The sequence below is a fragment of the Gavia stellata genome, chromosome 3 (assembly GCF_030936135.1).
Source record: "Gavia stellata isolate bGavSte3 chromosome 3, bGavSte3.hap2, whole genome shotgun sequence".
NCBI lineage: Eukaryota > Metazoa > Chordata > Aves > Gaviiformes > Gaviidae > Gavia > Gavia stellata.
The window spans coordinates 15,935,048-15,955,500 of NC_082596.1; the positions used below are offsets into that span (position 1 = coordinate 15,935,048).

Consider the following 20,453-nt stretch of genomic DNA (forward strand, 5'->3'; position numbering starts at 1 on the left):
ACAATGCCAATATAATTCTTGATGCAGGTGAAGCTTGACTGATACACATGTTCTTTAGCATATACTCCTTTTCTGATGGAGAATGTTGCACCATTTGGCAGCAGCTCCCTGTGGATACAACAGCAATGCACAGAGATGGAGCTGTACCACTTTACAGGGAAACCATCCTGGTAGCATAATGTCCTTCACACACAGCCTGGACTGCTTGGCTTCCCAGCTGCGTAACCTTACGAATGCTGCAAAGTCCTTCTCAGCATTCGTTATCTTTGATCCTCACATCCCATAGGAGAGCAGAGGGACAGTCCTAGCTACCAGGGAAAGTGTCCTTCCTAAAGAAGCTGTAGGTACATCTAATTCTCAGTACGGACCATGGCAGTTTGTCCCAGAAGGAAAGCAGCGTGCTCCAAAGAGGGAGGTCTGTTCAGAAATTACTCCTCAGGTAGAAGGTGTAGGCTGACTGCTGGGGTGACAAAAATGACAGTCGTTCACTCTTGAGCTGAACAGTCCTTTCCATCAGACAGAGATAGGCAATGTGCCTCAGACAAGAGGAAATAAGAGTGAGCAATAAAATGGAGTATTTCCCTTGGAAATGAGTCCTTCAAGTGATTTTTTTCCTCCCCTTCCTGTCTTGGATACCCACAGGTTATGAGCAGTCGCTTCCTACCCTACGACAACATAGTGACAGATGCAGTGCTAAGCCTGGATGAGGACACCGTGCTTTCAACCACTGAGGTAAGGGTCTCTGTCGTCTTGGGAGTCTGCTTGGCTCCTCAGCTCAGCGTGAGCACAGCAGATAGGCTTTTCTCTTGGTTTTGCCAGTGAGCAAATGTTGTAAGATTTCCTGCTACACTACTCAGATTTAAAGTGTTGCACTTGTTTCAGCAACCCTGCCACTGCCTGCCATCAGAGGAGCTTTTCGCCCTGGTTAATTGGCTCATCATTAGCATATGGTTCTTCCGTTCTTTATTATTTTAGTAACATAGCTGCAGGCGGGTGTAGGCAGCCAAGAGCAGTCAGCTTTAATACTCTGTCCTCACTTTTCTGATTGGGGTAGCTCTTCTTCCCCCCACGTTATCAGTAGGGTGTAGGTGGGGAAGGAAGGGGTGTCAGCAGCAGGGGACTGCTGTTGGTCCAAAAGACAGCATTGCCACCCTAATGCAGGATTTCACTGAGGAATGCTCTCTCACCATTGTGTCGCCCCATAAAACTGGAGATTTTTGCTAGTTTAGGTGTTGGAGTGTTTGTGCCAAGAGCAAGATAGCGCTAAGAAAAGAAAAATACTGTAGAAAACCAATTTTTACAACTGGGATGAGTATTGATTTCTGGAACCTCTTCCTGAGAACCACAGGGGAAACTGGTGACAGTTTATATAGAGTGCAATATTTGGGAAATACATTATTAATGATGGCCAGGGAATAGCTTGAAAAACTCGATTTTCGTTTGTTTTTCCTTTTTTTCCCCATGTTGTGCTGTGGTGAGACTGCTCCAGAAGGAGCCACGGTAGCCCTCTTCTGCTGCACAGGTGGAAGAATACGGCATTGAACCTATTTAATACCAAGGTTACACCTTGGTAGCTTCTGCTAGATGAGGAAGAATACGACTGCTGCCAAAGCACTTGTGTGCAAAGCCCTGCACAGTCAAAAACCCCCAAAAGCAATAAAAGGCATTTATCCTAGGACTGGATTTCCTAAGCAGGTCGTTGCTCAGGATGAAGGGTCCTGTCTCAGCTGCCTCGGGGGCCGTGCTGAGACGTCTCAGGGACTTCATTGCACTGAGGTGGTATTTACAGCAATCCAGCCTGTGGATTCCATGAGGATTTGGGGCTTTGTTTTGTTTTGACTGGTATTTAGTCATCATCCAAACTTTGGAGTCATTCAAGCTTCTGGAACACATATAAAATAAATAGTGTTTCTCATTCAGCTTGGCCGTGTTTTACCCTAAACGTTCTGAAACGCAAATATTTGTTGTTGGGTGAGACAACATACACATTTTTTGTGGCTTCTTCCCTCCTGTGAGCAGCTTGCAGCTGATATTGCATGTTTGCACAGTGGGTATTGGCTCTATGAGCCCCGTGGCCCCTGTGCTGCAGAGAGAACGAGCTGGCCAGCTCTTGCTAGCACCCGCCTGGCAGCTTCGACGTGTCTCTGCCAGGACGCCAGGGTCAGCAGCTCTCTTTGGTGGCTCTCTGTGAAGAACTGGGGCCTTTCTATTGCTTCGCTCCCCCATCCTACAGCTTACACAAAGAAACAGCGTGTTGAAACACTGACATGAAATGTGTGGTGTGAAACCTCTCTTGAAACTGGTTGCTTAGGGGTGGTCGTTGTGGCAAAGCTTCAGGGCCTAGAAAAGGCAGTTTAGAAACGTGGTCAAACATGATCACATTCCTGTTGGGAGGAGCAGTCACCAGGCACATCCTCCGCTCTGTCCGGCTCTAGCATAGTAAAGGTTCTCCATTCACAACAGAATGGCAAGAGCTGTTTCACGTGCGCAGAGCGATGTTTGCGTGGGAAGTAATTAGAAATCAGCACGGGTCAGAAGTGATACGGGCGTTTAAGAGACTGGCAGCCTGGTTGGCTTTTCCTGCTGATCAGCTGAGTGGTAATGCTCCTGGAAATTATATAGGATGTCGGCTGGGTTTTTTTTAATAAAGAGAGTTTTCTCTTAGTGTGGTTGCTTTAGTGCGTCTCCCTGATACAGGGACAGATACTTGAAAGCACAAGTGAGGGCGCTGAGTGCAGTTGCTTTATTATTTATTTAGGTTTTGAGATTCTCAGACTTCTCTAAAGAAAACAGATGTCACGTTTTATGGGAAAGGCCTTTACAGGGGGAAAAAACCTTTAGTTCTTTCATGTGGTATTGATTTGGATGAGATCAGAACTATCACAACGGTAACTGGTTTGTGCACATTGTCTCTCTAGTTGGCCTCAGATTCCTTGAAACAACTTGAAAGAAAATAACCAGTCCCTAACTTTGTGTTCCAATACATGTGTGACTCTTCTGTTTCATAAAAACACTTGTAAATGAGAGAAGTCTGACAGTAATCACACAAAATGTGATTGTTCTCAGAGCAGCTATTCTTTATCTAACCTCTACCCTTGACTTTGGCTGGGTTCTTGGAAGGTTTTTCAAGCATTTTTGAGCAAAGTCTTAGGTCTCTCTGGTACTGGAGGGAACTTGGTGTGCAGTGCAGAAACAAATCCCTCGTTTTCTTGCATTTGACTGGGACAAGTAGAATTGTCTTTAACTCTTTTTAAAATTTCGGTCTAGCTTGAGCTTCAAAGTCTAAGTTGAGGTGGAGGGACTGCCAACCAACTTTACAGTGATAAACACCTTTCCATACGTATTTTTACCAAACTTCTTTCAAACCTAGTGCTGATGAGTCTTCTGCAAACTACCCCAATCATCCCTTTCCTAGTGGCACCAGGATTTGTTTGGTGGGATCCTGGGGTAGCAATGTCCTGTCACCTTTTCAATTCTTAGAGATTTGAGTTATTAAAATAGTTACAGCAAGGCAATAAAATAAAAAAAACACTATTGGCAACATTTGACATCTTCTTGTGGCTCATGCACTATCAAGCATTTTTCTTAAAGTATAGGCTCCTAAAGCCATTTAACTACATGGTAATCTTATCTTCCTCTTTATTAAGCTATATATTTAACCCTTTTGGTCATATAGAGAGTCTTAAAAGTATGACCTGCATGGTCCTCAAAGGCTCAAAACGGATGGAAAATACAAAAGGACTCCGCATTGATTGCCTGTTTTAATCTCACTGAACCACCCTTATAATTTAAGGTGTTTGACTCCGGTTTTCCTGAGCTTTGTGTTGACAGTACTGAAATGGTAGGTGAGATGCACAAAGATGTGCAAAATGTTCAGTTTACCACATAGCTATTACCACTCTATATTGCATCTAAGTACAAATACATGCACCTACACCCATTCTTTCTGTAACTTGAAAAGGTTTGATATGTAAAGGGCAAGCTTGAAAATGTTAATGTAATGCTGTGATGCTCTAGACTCCCTTTAACAGGAACCATTAAAATGTGCATAATTATAGGGCAAAATGTCAGGCAGTCAGTTTAATTTACTGATGAATACATAGAATTAATGTTTTGCAACAGTTCCAAGATTTTGAATTACGAATTAGTGGCAAAGTAATATTTTGTTTTGTTGACATTTGTTGAAACAATTTCGGTATTCATTTGGCCTGTGCCTTTGTCCGCAGGTGGATTTTGCCTTTACAGTTTGGCAGAGTTTTCCAGAGAGGATTGTAGGGTACCCTGCTCGCAGTCACTTCTGGGACAACACTAAGGAGAGGTGGGGGTATACCTCCAAATGGACTAATGACTATTCCATGGTATTGACAGGAGCTGCTATTTACCACAAGTAAGAACCCAGAGCATCTGCTGTCCTCCTTCTGTATGAAACAGAATAGTAAAGGGGGGTGGGTGTGTGTGTGAAGAACATTCTTCCGGGGAGGGGAAAAAATGAAAAGATAATAAATGGGTCTACTTTTTATGGGGTAATAATTTAAGTTCTTGGTTTAGCTCTGGGGATCTGGTAATCATTATTGCGCTTGTTGGGTCTCTTTGAAGTCACTTGTATTTTGAGGCAGTCGGACTGCTCTTTTTAACATCAGGAATTACACACTTCAAAGAGTTCCTGAATTCATTAAGCTGCTCAGCTGAATGGCCTGTAGCATAGCAGAAAGGAGGTTACTTCCAGACCAGCTCTGGGTATGTGTTGGCTGACAGCTGTAGACTGCAAAGTCTTCTGGCTACTCTAGAAATGTGGTACAGTGGACATGTCACAGATCAGCATATTGCAGCATGTTGGAGAAAACCCCTGTTGTTAGGACTTCAGCAGACCAAAGACCTCTCTAGATTTTAGGAGAAAGTCGGCAAATTCTGGAATAACTAATCCACATCCCCACAAAGGAGAAGACAGGCCATAGGGGATGATACAGGCCCAAAGGAGAATAATTCAGCAATAAAGACAGTAGTAGGCCAGTTTAATAGAGTTCTTTCCAACTGAACAGTTTTGAAAGAAGAGGTGGAGGATGAATTCATCAATCTTGTCTATCACATTATAGCAATGTGATGCTCTCTTTCCTACTCCTCCATTATCTTGATACTTGGGTCTGCATTACTTCTTTCAACCCAGTTACAGAAAAGGCATATGTTTTGTTTCTTCATTAGCACTATTTACTGTCTTGATGAGATACTGATTTGTTCTCCCTTCTTGTTGAAGGATGAGACCAAAGAAAGGAAGTGGTATATCCAGAATTGAGTACAAAACTTGTGTCTCAGCTGCGATAGAAATTCCTGGAGTTTTTAATCCCTGAAAGCCCAGTGACGTGTATTAATAATGCTGCTGTTGGTTTCCAGATATTATCACTACCTGTACACTCATTACCTGCCTGCCAGCCTAAAGAATATGGTGGACCAACTGGCCAATTGTGAGGACATTCTAATGAATTTTTTGGTGTCAGCTGTGACAAAATTGCCTCCAATCAAAGTAACACAGAAAAAACAGTATAAGGAGACCATGATGGGACAGGTATGTATCCACAGCATGTTTTAGCAATTGGAATGTATTGATCATGTAACGATTTGACTTTTAGGTTAGGCTTACAGAGTGATAGAATTCTGTCAATTTTTTTGCAGTTTTTAGTTTAGCAGAACAGTAAATAGACTTTAGATATGCTTATTATAATGAAGGAAAAGGAGAAGTGGCAAACATCTAATGTGAATGACAGCTTCTCTTCATAGTTTTCTGACACAGTGTTATTCACAGTGATCCCAAACTCATGGAACTGCTGATTGCGGTGACCAAATTTCAGTTAAACTCCAGTTTTCAAATTAAAAATTCTAGACTTAAGACCTAGTCATGGAATGCTAGAAGTGGAAGTAAACTCTAGAAAGGTTTTCTATTTTTAATTATTATTATTAAAATACCAGGCCATCCCTGTGCTATTTTAAAGTATATAGTGTGATTCAAGTACTGACATCGGACTGTCACAACAGAGGTAATTTGTCATATGCAAGTGATTTTTCCCACAAGGAACATTTTGTCCCATGGTGACGCCATCACTCACTAGCAGCCATGAAATGCTTGCTTTAGATCCTCTTCCAGCTACTGGATAAGCACTCTAGCATTGCAGAAATGAGTATACCTTCTAGTAACAGGGATACATGGTAACCTGTGGGCACTTTTCCTCCTGCCCTGTGTGAGCAAGCAGCGGGAGGAACAGCAAGTCCTAAACAACCTCCCATCTGTGCTGCCACGGCGTCTGTGATCCTCATTACAAACAGTACCGTGATTACTAGGGGGCAGGAGAAAGAAGGGACCCTCTGTGATTTTCCCCTCACGTTTTGTCCTATTAGTGTTACTGTCATCTTTGACTGGGGAGTGGCCATGACAGTTTGTAGACTCCCTTATCTGTATGCCACTGCACTTTCCTCTGAGGTATAGGTAGCATTCAGCAATTCTGATTCATCTGGGTGCCCAGGAGACCTTCTAGGAACAAGAAGGTGCCATCTAGAAAGTACCTATTGCTTCCAGTTTGAGCTTCACCTCTCCGCAGGGCCGTTCTTCACCTGTTTGGCAAAGTCTGAAGATTCATTTTTCTTTTTATGGTGTGGGTGACTTGAGTCACCCATGAACTATAACTCTCTCCTAAAGACAAGTTGTTCCTGCAGCTTTGGGAAATGTAATGGACCATGTTCATAATTCCTTGAAAGACAAATAAAAAATTAACATATCCTCAACGTTGTGACAGAGATTACTAGTCGTATGGAAGTTCACTGTTAATGGCCAGAATGTCTGCTATAATCCTCTAACAACAAGCTTTTGCCTGCTCTTTAGTGGCTTGGTATAATCAAGAGTCTGTAATCAATGTACGTTATAACCTACCACTTGAGCTAAACGGGACAGGCCTTGGACAAAGATCAAGTCTGATACCACAGTCATTTGGCAAGTCCCTGACTTTATCAGTTTCTTCACATTTTAATTAACACACTTTGAGTTTATGAATTTGTATTTGTTTTTAAAGTATAGTGGAAACATAAGTGCTGAGATGGATGAGAAGTGGCACAAACCAAAACTTAGGTTCCCAGCATTCATAGGTTATCTTAAATAATAGTATTATTATGTTCATACATGTAGTTTAGGTACAGGGGGAGAATAAAAACTGTTAGGGCCTTATTTTTTCAGAGTTCCTGAGTTTCATGGACTTTCATAGAAATCACAGCTGCCCTGAACTTTGGAAAATCAGGCCACAGTATTTTGCATGTATGCATGCAAAGACCGTGGTCTTTTCCTCAGGTCAGAGTTTAACGTGATGTAACATGGAACTTCAGTTAATTTTCTCTGTCCATAAGACAGTCTTATGCACTGGCCTCAGCCGGTGGGATTCCTGGAAGCACCCTGCTTTTCTCTGCAGGACGTCTACCCGCATGAATAATGCCAAGCACGTAAAGACTTCTTCTGAGCTCAGTTACAAGCTGGTTGAAACTACTCGTGTATAAATTTCTGCAGATCTGGACTGCAAAAGTGTGTTTTTGACCTGAGAAACCATAATAATTGCAGTGTGTTTTCCTTGTACGGCTGAAGGTCATGGGGAGCAGCTTGCTGTAGGATGTGCACTTCTTGTCTTTCCTGGTGGTTTTTAAGGACTTGTTCTATCTCTGAAATAGCTTGAGGGTTTGAAAAAAGGAGAGTGAGGGACGGGGTGAAGTAGTGTGCTGGCAGGCTTTGGGAGGCCTGCTTGTGGGTGTCATGCCCTGGGTCAGGCTGGCTCCTGGTCGAACTCGGGTCACGACGCTGCACTGCCCTCAGCGCTGTTTTGCCAGTCAGGGGTGGCCAGCTCGCCACGCCGGCTCATGCTGTGGGCAGGGTGTCCTCCCCTGGTTGGAACCCTCCCACCGAGCAGATTCCAGCTACCGCAGAGCCCGGCGCTCTCAAGGCCCTGGCGCCGCTCTGCAGCCTGGCCGCAGTGCCTGCCCTTTCCCGCCATTTTGTTGTGTCACCCACATCTGAGTCTGCTCTCCTCTCCACACAGACGTCCCGGGCCTCGCGCTGGGCCGACCCCGACCACTTCGCCCAGCGGCAGAGCTGCATGAACACTTTCGCCAGCTGGTTTGGCTATATGCCGCTGATCCACTCTCAGATGAGGCTCGACCCTGTCCTCTTTAAAGACCAGGTCTCCATCCTGAGGAAGAAGTACCGTGACATTGAACGACTCTGAGGAGCGCTGCTGCGGGGGCCGAGCCGCCCCGCGCGGCCGCCGGCGCGTGGAGCCAGACTGTGCCGCCGACAGCAAGCGCCCAACCCCGGCGAGCAGCGTCCCGGCGCTGGGGGTGCGCTGCTCCGGACTGCCTCGAACCGCCCGGCAGGCTTCTGTCACTCAAGACTAGGTCGTGTACAGTTTCATTATGGAACATTAAATAATTATTTTTGAAATGATTGCTATGCAGGTTTAAACTTTTTTAATGATCAAAAAAAAAACCCTATTAAAAACAGAGTTCTTTCTTTAATCAAAATTGTGTTGGTTGTGAATATTTCAAAGCTGCCGTTTCTTTCTTTCATGCATTTGATTGTCACTGCAATTTTCATTCATTTTCCCCTGCGAAGTTAAACGCTCGAATCTCACGGGGAGAAAATGCAGCGGGTTCAGAAACAAACTGAGCACGAGCAGGACAGAACTGAAGTATTAACGTTTCTCATTTACTGCTGACTTTTACATTTTTTTTCCTGTTTTCCCCAAGTCAGTAGCAGCCACTATGGCAAAACTCCTTTGGACAAATGGAAAACTGGAGAACCCCCAAGGAACCAGATGAGAGTTTAGATCCTCCTGGTTGGGATCCCGTTTTTAAAAGCAGTCAGCCTTGCCTTGAAGGGAGAGAGGAATGTTGCTGCCAAGGAGCCAACCGGTGACGTGGAGCACAGGGAGGGCTTCACGCACAGCAGAGGTGCGGTGCCGGTTGTGTGTTCTGGTAGGAGAGGCGCATCCCAAACGGCCCTGCCGTGGGGGAACACGCAGGGGGGTCAGCACGGCCAGCGTGGCGGCTGCGCGGGACTCGAGCAGCCTGCGTGAGTCCCTGCTGCCCGGGGGCAGTGGTGCCGCTTGGCCGCGGCAGCTAAATTTCTAGAAATAGCTTTGTTTGGAGGGCAAAAGGGGTGTTGGCGAAAAAAAGAAAGCATGTTAGTGCTTGCAACGCAGGAATTTGGCCTGTAACGAATTGGTTTATATGAAATCAAAGCATAGGCTTTTCTTCAACCCCCCCCCCCCCCCCCCCCTTTTTTTTTAAGTGCAAGTAGGTGGAGAAATTCCCTCCTGGACACCTGAAGTAAAGTGCATGGTCAGACACTGCGTACTGGCGGCAGCGGGTGTTCGCAGGCATACTTGGGGCAGGGTAACTCAGGCGAAAAAACTGCCCCTGAAATACCAGCGTTGCTCATGTTCCAAAATGGTTTTATCATTTCAAATTGAAGTATTATTAAATGGAAATATTCCAGTTGTTTATTTCTCTGTAGTGCTTTGCTTATTTATGTGTTTCTTTCAATTGAAGAATGAAAACAAAAGCAGTGATTTGGGTCAGGAAGATGCCATTCCGATTTGCTAAGAAAATAAGCACTTTAAAAATGTTTTGAACTCTCACGTTTTGATGAGGTGAGTTTGGGGTGCTCTGTAACGATCGCCACCCCCAAGACCTCTGTTAAAGTCACAGCAAGAGGGTTTAGTGCCAATGCCCAGAAGACCAGCAAGCCTTTCTATACCTCATTCCTTTGTAAACAGACGGTCTGGTAGCAGGGGTGAAGAGCAGCTGGAGTGATGGGAAGGGTGGACCAGGATAATCACCAGTTCCATTCAGGCTCAGGCACTGAGTTATTATGCAGCTTTAATTAAACTCCCATAACCAAGGCATGCCTCAGTTTCCTCATTTGAAAAAGTAATAGTTACTGGTTGTAGAGGGAATGCTGTGAAGCCTAAATAATTTCTCTTGCTGGGAATATCAGAATCCCTAAACAGAAAGATGCTTTAAAAGTGCAAAGTACATATTGCTAAATGTTTGTATGCAACCTGACATGTAAAGACTTGAGAAGAATGCTTTGCTTTGCGTATGTATTGCAATATTTGAACAGAGCACAGCTAGTTAGGGCAGGAACATCAGGTTCCTGACATTTTGTGTTAAATCTGAACCAAATCTTTAAAGGAATCTGCCAAAACATGTGTGAGACATCAGCTAGAGACTTACGCTGCTGAAAGGAAGAGGTGCCACTTTGCCCCCACACTCCTGTTGCTCTCCCAGCCCCTGGCCATGCAGTCTCGCCTCACACCTTCTGCCATGCTGGTGCCCACCAGATACTTCTGTGAGCCCATTCAGCTCTCTAAAATCGCGGAAAACTGTCCAGTAATTTAATGAATTTTTTTAATGCCATTTTAGAGAGTTAAATCAGCATGTGGAAAGATGTGTTAAGAGGAAAGAGTAGGCAGGCAGGGCCAGGGAGGGAGGGGGAGCAGGTTATGCTTCTGTCTTTGTAGGGTGAGCTGCTAATTCAGCTCCCCACATCCCATAAAAACCTGAACCTCACTTCCCTGCGCTCTCAGGTCTGCGTTTGCTGATCTGCGGGGGAAGGTGAAGTCCAGGGGTTTGATTTTCCAGGGTGAATGGCTCAGTGGCTCCCATGCCACTTTTTCCTCTTAGAGATCAGGCAGCTTTTTCAGGGACTGGAATAGACCTCCTTAGGCTCAGAGTTTGGAGAATGTGTCGAACACTGGATGAGGTTGGCAGGGCTCATGCTTTGCTCGTGTCCCGGTTTGCAGGTGGGCGTGCGGATGCATCCACAGGAGCATCTGCAGCTCTGGGAAGCAGTTAATGGTCTGTAGCCAGCAAGAGGGGCCAGGGAGAGGGAGAGGGAAAAAGGCGACCCTACAAAAACAAGAATTACAATTCTGCTTGGGTTTTAGTTAATGCCATTTTGGGGCACGTGGGTTGGGGTTTTAGTAAAAATGGGAGTAGCTAGCCATTTTTGGAGTGCAGCGATTCGGGCCAAGCTTTTAAGCTGTTTGACATTCTGTTATCGTCACTTTTGGGGATGGCTGAAAGAGGCTGAGCTAAAGCTCGCTGTCAATGTGGTTCGAGGCCCTTTCTGTTTACAGATCACTCATTAAACAAGTAACAATGAAAGGCTTAGCTCCAGAAAGGATGCGGATAGGTAGGAGCATTTCTCTTTGCAGCACGTTACCCGGGCATAGCCGTCTCTCTAGGAGGGAATGTGCCGCGCGGCCAGTCTCAAGAACGGCTGTCGGTCTCCGTGTCCACGGCCCGGGGACCCAGGGGAAGAGCTGGACACAGATCCAGCTTACAGACTCAGTGTGTTACGCTCAGTGCAGACATTATCAGCCAACATTCCTAAGGACACTAGGCATGCTTCTGAGCCTCCCATGTGTATCTGTGTTGGATAGAGCTGTGTTGTTTCCTTAGTGAATGAAATCACCCTTTTATCATGTCCTACGTGCGGGTTAATGGTTCTTTATTCTTTTTTTTCTCCCCTCCTTAATTCAGATGGTGCTGAAACAAGGTTCACTCCTTGTTACTCCTTTTGTAGTTTTTTTTTAATTGTTTTTCATTAACAGCAGGCTATGTTAGCCTTTACTTTACAGGTACTTGAATGCCTGATGACTTGACTGAGTGTTACGCATGTGGCCTTTCGTAAAGGTTACTGACCTTAATTTAATCAGGGGTGAGGTGGATGGATGAATGTGAATAGATCCATGCCGTTAATACAGAATAAAAGTAGGGATTAGAGTTTGGGAGAACTGATGAATTTTTAATTGAATTTATTAAAGAAAAAAAAAAAAAGAGAAACCAAACCCTTCCTAGTTATAATTTGAATGAGATCTATTGCTGGAGGAGGGTTTCATAATGAGAAAAATACGACACAAAAATAGGGGCAAACTTCCAAGATAGAAAGTGCCTGGCTTTCCTTACAGTCCCTTGGGCCTGTACAAGATTTTCTTTGCCCTCTTTCTATTTTGTGAAAAACTCTAATTATTACCATAACTTTTTCTAGATATGAATGTTTAAGCTTTGTAACAATTTCATAGTGAACACACTGATGTGCTAATGTATGGCTATCGAGCGCTTTGATCTTTTCCATTGGAAAACATCATGGATTTGATCAATTTCAGATTGCAATTTCTTTTTTAGAGCCAACTTTGACAAAGAAATTAATCTTTCACCAATGAGCGCCTTTTAAAATAGCTCATTTACCAAAAGATGTCATTTGGAGAATGGAAGTAATCATTTGACACTGAAGCAATGAAAGAAACAGCTAGAAGTGGACTAGGGATTTTTTTAAATCTTCAAGTTCTTTAAGTATCAAATGCAGTGTCCTCCTCTTTCTCTCTCCCCCCATATCAAAACTAAAAGTCTACTCAGTGTTTGTCGTAACAACTGCATTGATTGACAACAACAATTTTATTAATTCCTCCAGTTAAACATCCTCTTACAGCATGGGATTGGTGGCCTGCTCTTTTTTCCAGGCTGGCTCTGCTGTCTGTCGCAGAAATGTGGCCTTCAAGGGCGTCAGCCTGATGTAGAGCCATTTCCCTGGGCTTCAGCGGGGTTTCACGGGGATGGGGCTGGGCTCTTCCATGAAGGCACCTGCCCCACGCAGGTTCTTAGCTGGTGTCTGCTGGAAATAAAACCGCATCTTCCAAAATTTTGTACATCTCACCCTTGTTTAAAACTAAGTCAAGCTGGCCTTTATACCACTATTTTAACCGTCTTCACACGCATTTTTTAAGTTGGAGTTAAATTAGGGGGAGTTAAATTAGGGGAGGTTATGGGACTCATCAGATGCTTTTGGTTGCTCCCTCCCACCCTTCCATGACGTTTCTAGTGACTATTTCACAGTGGATTAGTGATGATCCAATGGGCCTTGCGACCTTGTACATAATCCTGTATATTTATTTTGAGAGAAAATATGTATAGTGTTTGGATTATGAGAATGGAAACCTGAAGTAGGAATTCTTAGGTGGGCAAATGTAAAGCAAAAAAGCAAACAAAAAATACAATCTTATTTTGTATAAAATGTACATTTTTGAGAAAAATTTTCTAATGCATTACCAATGTTTTCATAGTGCTGCCACATCTTTTTTAAAGTGTTTCTCCCTCTTTGTTTGACTATTGACAACATGGTGCAATTAAACCTAAAGCAAGTGTGTGAGTGAGAGAAAAAGAGAGAATGAGAAATTAAAAAGCCATATAATTTGGTTTACTTCATTAACCTGTATAACATCATAGGTTTACCATCTAAGATAGGTTGTTTTTATAGATAGTGTCACCAAAGACTTTTTTTCTTCAGATTTATTTTGAAAAGTTGTTAATAAAGGACGTACATTTCTGTTGCAGTGTGTTTTTATTTTTAAAGTAGAATAACAAATCTTGCTTGTGCTCTTGAGAATGCAAATTTGGGAGCATGATTGCCGTGCGTCTCAAGTTCAGGGTAGTTAAACGAATGGTTCTTTATCTGCTTTCTTCTCAGCTTGAACTGAGCAATGGCTATATGTATATCCTGTGTCTCTGTTACATAGACAATATACATGGTATAGCATCTATACATGGTGGTAACTAGTCCAGCAACATTGACAGGTGTTTACTGGCTTACCTGAGGGCAGAAGAACATTCAGTCTGTGTCACTTGTGCGTGGCAGGACAGTACCCCTGCGTTGTGACAGAGTCATTGGTAGGTAACGGTGACTTTTAGAGTCACTGTAAATGTGTGTGTGCAAAAAGGATTGCTCCACCAGCCTGGAGGCCTTTGAAGGCTGATCCCTGCAGGCTGAGAATATATTTCTTTATTGACTCATGTTTATTGTTAGGAGGGTACTGGAAGCCTGTCACAGTCACGGGGGGTCGCATTCATCCCACCTAACTCTAGATGCCTACAACGCACTCCTCTCTGTCAGAGCTGGACCTCACTGTCTCCCTGCATAGTCAATGGACAGAACAAAGTACTGCTCGGGATTATCCTCCTCACCTGTTTCAGACACGGGCTTTAGCGTGAGATAAGCTGCACCTCACATGTGGTGGTTTCTCTCTGCTGACAGTACAAGCACACTGTTTGCAGGTCCTGCAGCACAGATAGCAATATCTGGTCAGATGAATCCCACGCTGGGAAAGTTCCTGGTAAGAACAATGGGCTCGGGATCACGGCCTGTAAATCTGAGGGATTAGTCACTGGTTTATTTCCATCAGAGATGTCCAGGCTGGCCTCATCCCTTCTGGGCTTCAGGCTACCAGAGCATGGAGAGGTCCTTATATTGTCATCCCACCTGATCTGCCAGTCATAGAAGACTGATGTGTCTTGGGAAGATGCGGGTGAGTCTGCTCGGCTCCTGGTTTTCTGAGTCACTACGGGTTCCTCCAAAACAGAGCGTCCCAACAACGGTTGGTATTTGGTACTGGCCATGGGCTTCTCCCTGCCAGAAAATGAGTGAAAAATGTTACTCTGAAAATGGTCTGAGAACAGTGTTCCTACTCCTTCAACACTTGAAGTCTTGGATTGTGACCATGTTAGTTATACAAAAAAACTTGGGGTGGAATTCCTCTGATTAAATGCAGATAGCTACATCTGCAGGAACTACCAGAAGGCTGTTGTACGTGTTAGCAATTAGCACGGGCTAGCTGGTGTAGAGCTGTGGTCTGAAACCTGGCTTCCACGCTATACACATCTTGGAGGGGGTGATTGCGATGTGGAGGTGGAGTGCCCCAGATGTACTTCTGCATTTTCCAGCTTAGTTTCATCTCAAAAGGATCCAGTTTGTGTGCTCCAACGCTGCCTCATGATGTGAACCAAAATGAGGTGAGCAGGGAAAACGGGGATAGACATCTCAGAAGTACAATGCTGAGGTGAACCAAACGACTGCCATCGCTGTGCACCCCTCAGCCTGGTAGTCAGTGGAGATCAAATCCAAAATAAATCACATAAACACAGCCCTCAGAGACTTGTGCCTACTTCATCTCTGTTGTATAGAAAAGCAGCCTGTAAATGAAGAACAAGCTTCATTGGAGATCTCTGTGTTCTACTTCTTAGGCGAGAGGAATCCCATGTTGATTATCAGTTTTTCTTGCTAACCTGACACACTGGGAATAAAAACTGACTCTTAGCTGGAATAAATCAAAACCAGGTCTGTGAAGTCCCTGGGACCTTGCTTGCTTACATGAACTGAGGATCTGGCCAAAAATACTTAACGCATAATCAGTTCAACTTTAAATGCACTTTTGAGGGGTTTTTTGAACAATTTCACTGAAACTCAGTGTGCTGTCACTTGAATGGAGATAGATAAGAGAGTTGGCACTGATCAACGCCTTATTTTATTTTCTCTTTTAAATGATTAGCAGAGAGAAAAGAAACAAGTCTCTGCTTCTCCCTTCTAAAGCTATTAGGTAGTTGTATCCACAATGTTATCAGAGAGAAACAGATTTTGCTCAAGATTTTGAGCAGTGTGACAGTGACATTCTAGTAGCTGCATGATGTGCTTTATTCCACACCTCCGTCTCTCTACATGGCATTCAGGGCTGTATGCGGATTTTAGGAGCTGCCTGCTCCAGGTACTGCTAGTGCCGGGTGGCTGGTTTTGCACATTACCTGCATTTCTATTGCGCATTAAGGATGGGTGGGTGCTCCATGCTGCAGTGGCTTCTCTGTGCAGCTTGGGCTCCTCCCCGTTTCCCTTCTGTAATTAACTATTGTTTTGCTGGTGGTGGTGAAGGGAATTAAGGAACAGCTATTTTTCTTTCCAGAAAACATAAGATAAAGCTATTCCTGAGATTTCACAAGAAGAATGTAATGTTAACAACAACTGCTGAGGTAGTGACTGCAAAAAACTGACCCAACACTCTCTTGAAGTTGCAGCAGAAATGAGAATTCTGAGTCTGTAAAATATTTTCCCTCAAATTCCTCCCTTCCTCTCTATGTAGAAGCAGCTCCCATTCACAATCACAAAACAACCACACAGCAGACCAGTTGCTGGCAACTGAGGTATACATTTTGGGTTTTCTTTGTTTCTGAAAGGGATCCACATTCAGTTCCTGCTTGTATTAAGCATCCTGAGGTCTGTGGCAGCCCCAGTGTGGTTTTCATTTGGTGGCCCTGTAGAAGACTGAAAAGGTCCTAAATTTTTTAGGAAGAGTTTAGGACCTTTTATGGCACCTTGACTTGGAGATGGAGAAACAGAGACATCTGCAGCAACTGCTCTTTTGAAAATACAAGTCTGAATTAGACTAGTCAGATATTAAAAAATGTTCAGTTTTTAGTTCTACCGTGATTTGCTCTGTGGGTACTAGGGTTTTTCTGAAAATCTGCCCCATTTTACTGTCTTATCATCTAAAGCTGTTGCGGAGCTGTACGATGCAGTAGATAACGTACCAGTGGCCTGAATGCCATATACGCACTATTGCTACCACTCATGGAGCATCAGGGAGCTGGGAAGAAAATGTGAAAACGGGCAAGTTAAGAGTATCTGAAACGGGCTTCGAAAACCAAGACTTTAAAAGACAGTAATGAAGGGCTGATACAGCAAGAGGAAATGGATTGGTGTAAATCCCTCTTGTTTGTGTTGAAGACAATGGATCGTTTTGGGCCTGAAAAAGGGTGGAATTAGACTTTGAAAGGATGAAGTTACAATACCTTTTTATTCAGTGATGTCTTGATCCTGCTAGATAACCAAACACATTTACAATGTGAGCAGCACCTTGTGAGAGGCTGCCAAGAAAACACACAATCCTCTGCTTTCCCTGAAACAGGCAGTTAAAGCACTATGTTAATGCCAACCAGTGACTACATTAAGATTATTTTTAATATCCAGCAAATCCTCAAGAGAAGCTGAAATAAAACATTTGTCACTTTATAATTTTTAAGGAAAATGTATATCAGTTCATTGCAATTCCATTTCCCTCGCAGCAGTAATAGAATTGTTGCTATTAGGACTAAAACTGAGTCTAGCTCAGGAAGATCTAAAAATTGGGAATTGCTTCTGATAGCAAGCAATAATGTTGTTTTCAAAATCCACAGATGATTTAAATGCAATCCCCTTAAGTATTGAAATCTGTCTAGTTCACTCCAAAGGCAAATAAATCCGATGTATATTTTTCTCTCCCTCTCTTAGAGCAGGGCCAAATTCTGCTCTCAGCAATGCTGGAGTAAATCCAAAATTATCGTAGTTTTCCTCATGCTTCCCCTGAGCCCTGAGCTGTGGTCCCACAGGGGATCAGCAAGCTTCCTTAGCCGTGTGGCCTTGGGGTGATCATGGCTGGAGGTCACCTTGGGACTGAATCTTCCCTTCGCAGCCAGTTGAGAGGGTGCAGTGGCTTTGCTGTGCGGGTTGTGCTGCTGTGAAATACAGGTCCAAAAGTGGGACATGATGAACAGGGTGGGGATGGGGCTCAGACTCCCTGAATTGCATTTTCTGGCCCTAGTAACAGAAGTCAAGTCTGATACATTTGGAGGAATAATGTCAGTACTAAGTAAAGTGCCGAGGAAGACAGTACTCATGTAATGAGTAAACTCACGTAATGAGACCGAGGACTGGTTGATAGAATTCTTGGTCTTATTCCCAGTTCTTCTAGTGATTTATTCTGAGGTAAAAACCCATTCAACCTCTCTGCACCCAACTGTTCCTAACAGCAAGCGGATATTCATAAATATACTCATTTTGCAAGGAAAAATGTGAGCTTTAGGTGTTCATGCCAGCGTTTTCTGGTCCTCAGGTGAAGCACTTGGTTTAAGAGTAAATTTTTGTTACATCATGTGGAAGACACTCTGGAACTGGTAGGTGGGAGTGCTGGAGGTGGCGGCTTCTAATCCCCTGTCTTGTTGCATATGTAACGGGTTGCATTCTCCACTCATTTATTCTATTTAACCTCTAAATTAAGAAAAGGCCTGGAAAAGCATAATGATTTATGGTGACACACAGCAATAACAATATCACAGTCACAACCACTTGCAAAAATGGTTCAAAATCATTATCCCTCTGTAACAGAGGGGCAGACTTTTGAGATCTGGTCTTGTAAGGCATGGCCACCCCAGCCTGCTGAGTCCCAGTTCGTTACAATTATGGATATACAGTGTCTGCAGCTCCAGCTGTTCTGGAGTTTACATATGTCCTCAGCATTCATTTAGGAGATGTCTGGGTTCAGTGTGATATTTCTCCATCCACTTGCAGGCTCTCAGCATGCTGCCCCAAAGGAGAATCACTGTGGGGGTGGAAGTGGCAGCGGGCAAGTCCATGGCAGGTGCCCGTCACACACAGAGCTTGTGGATCCCTGTAGACCTCCTGACCAAAGCACCCATGGGGTTCTCCCCAGTCCAGCTCGTTCACAGTAAGCCAGGTTAGAGAAGCTCACAACTGCAGCTCTTGGGACAGTAGCAGAGAAACCTCCCTGCTGCCTGGTTCATGGGACAGGAATTTGCAGAGTTGGGCAGGGAGTAGCTGTTGGACTGCCCAATGTTGTCTCTCAAGGAGTTTCATAGGGTCTCAAAGGGTCTTCAGCATCTTCCCTGACTACAGTGTAAAGGGAAAAAAAGAAAAAGGCAAATCAATGCCAGAACATGGAGAAGAATCCAGCTTTCCCAACAATTAGCATCTTTCTAGGACTGTGTTGCCTTTCTTACTTCTCCACTGCTTTGGCATTGGATATTCCCCAGAGTGTCAGGTAAACGAAGAAATCTGAGCTTTCACGTAGCTGTTGGAGTTGAACTTTCTGAGGACAGCCTGCCTGGTTTGTGTGTATGGACCGATGCCATGCGAATGAGTGAAGTCCCACTGTATTCTGCAGCTGGCAAACTTGACTGCTTATTTAGTTTTCCAAGATTGTACCAAGTTTTCTTGGATTTTCGGTCTGAAAAAAAAAGAAGTAGCTGTGCTGTTTTGATCAAACCAAACCAAGGAAACTGTCAGAATTTATGCAGAGCTGGAGCCCTGACTGCTGATCCTAACAAGGCAAACTCAGTGGGAGTGTGAAGTCAGTGCCAAGGTGACCTCTGAAAAGTGCTATCAAATCCAGTGTGCCACGCAGGAAAGAGTGCGTGTGCGTGCATGTGTGCAGAAATGCTAAAAACCTGAGGTGCCCAGACAATTTGTTTTGCATCCTGAGATTTTCCAGCAATGGCCTCTAGTGCTTTTCATGTGTTATGCATCAAATGTAATCAGCCACAAAGCATAGTGTGATGAAGTAAATACACTGGGTCACTAAAGTGCATTAAGTGCCATTTACTGCATCGATTTAATTCTGTCCCTAGTCAAACTTATAATAACTGTCTCTGTCCCTTATTGCTGCTTCCCATTTCCTTTTACTGCCAGGCAGGAAATGGCATCCATTTTCTTACCCGACAGAGTAACTCTGTCTAGCTGATAACCCAAGCCCACGGTCATCAGTCCTGCCTTGCACAATGCCGTAGATCAGAGGGCTGTAGATATTCCAGGCTGGCAACCCGCACAGGCTCAGTGTGGGTTAGGTGAGCCTGCAAAGCCAAAGGCTTTTCTCACTGCCAAAGCATGGCAGCTCTGGTGCTTGAGAAATTTAAACCTGCCCGCATTGATTTTTTTTTCTCTTGTAAGCTACACTTTGTGCGGGAAGTTTTCCATTACCAGAGCAGGAGTTGTGTGCTGTGCAAGAGGCCAGTGTATTAGCACGGTGGGTTTCAGTCTGGAGGATGGATGTCTCCATCAGAAGAGTTTCCACCGCAGGAATTTGTTTATGCCATTTGCACTATGTCCGCATTTGTCCTTGTACTGCTGTGCAAGTGCCAGAGCAGGTTGAAGGTCAGTGCGCAGATTAATTCTCCACGTAGAAAAAAGCTTTTTCTTTCTTCCTTTTTTTCTTCATGAGTGCTTACACAACCTCCTTCTTTACTGAAGAGTGCTGAGTCTTTCTTTTTTTTACTTTAAATTTCAAAAACACTGGTTTAAATGTGCTCTATCTTGCACTCTTTTGTGATTACCCATTTTTATCTGGTTACAACTTTATAGTACTTCAAATTTAATTGACATCATATTGAAGGGGTTTGCAAACCGTGTGTGAACAATCAACTTTCCACATATACCTCCAGGCTAAAAGACTCTCCTGACTTTGTGGTAGAAAGTTAGTATGTGAATACTTAGAAGTAGACAACACGTCATTTTTTTTCATCCCACAGCACAATTAATTTCAACATTCAAACATGAGTTGGGCTGGGGAGAGAGGAAGATGTTGCTGGATAAGATCATTGCAGCACTGCTGCTCCTGGGAGCCTCAATTCTCTCCTCTGTGCTCCAAAGCAGCCGACTTCGAAGGGTTTCCCATAAAATACTTGCTATGCTGTAATTTTACACAGAAAGTGCATCATCGTCTTTAACTGATTTAATTGTATTTCCGTTCATGATCTACAGTTCCCACCCTTGC

The 20,453-nt window shown here is 43.9% G+C and overlaps 1 protein-coding gene across 1 annotated transcript in view; it reads left to right on the top strand.

Moving 5' to 3' along the window:
* Nucleotides 1-8,271, top strand: part of EXT1 (exostosin glycosyltransferase 1) — a 181,572-nt gene extending 173,301 nt beyond the window's left edge. Inside the window, exons 8-11 of the mRNA XM_059836358.1 lie at nucleotides 643-732; nucleotides 4,227-4,387; nucleotides 5,389-5,560; nucleotides 8,064-8,271. Of these exons, the coding sequence (XP_059692341.1) occupies nucleotides 643-732; nucleotides 4,227-4,387; nucleotides 5,389-5,560; nucleotides 8,064-8,249 (609 nt within the window). The 3' untranslated portion in view covers nucleotides 8,250-8,271. The remainder of the gene's footprint in view (nucleotides 1-642; nucleotides 733-4,226; nucleotides 4,388-5,388; nucleotides 5,561-8,063) is intronic.
* The last annotated feature ends 12,182 nt before the right edge of the window (nucleotides 8,272-20,453 follow it).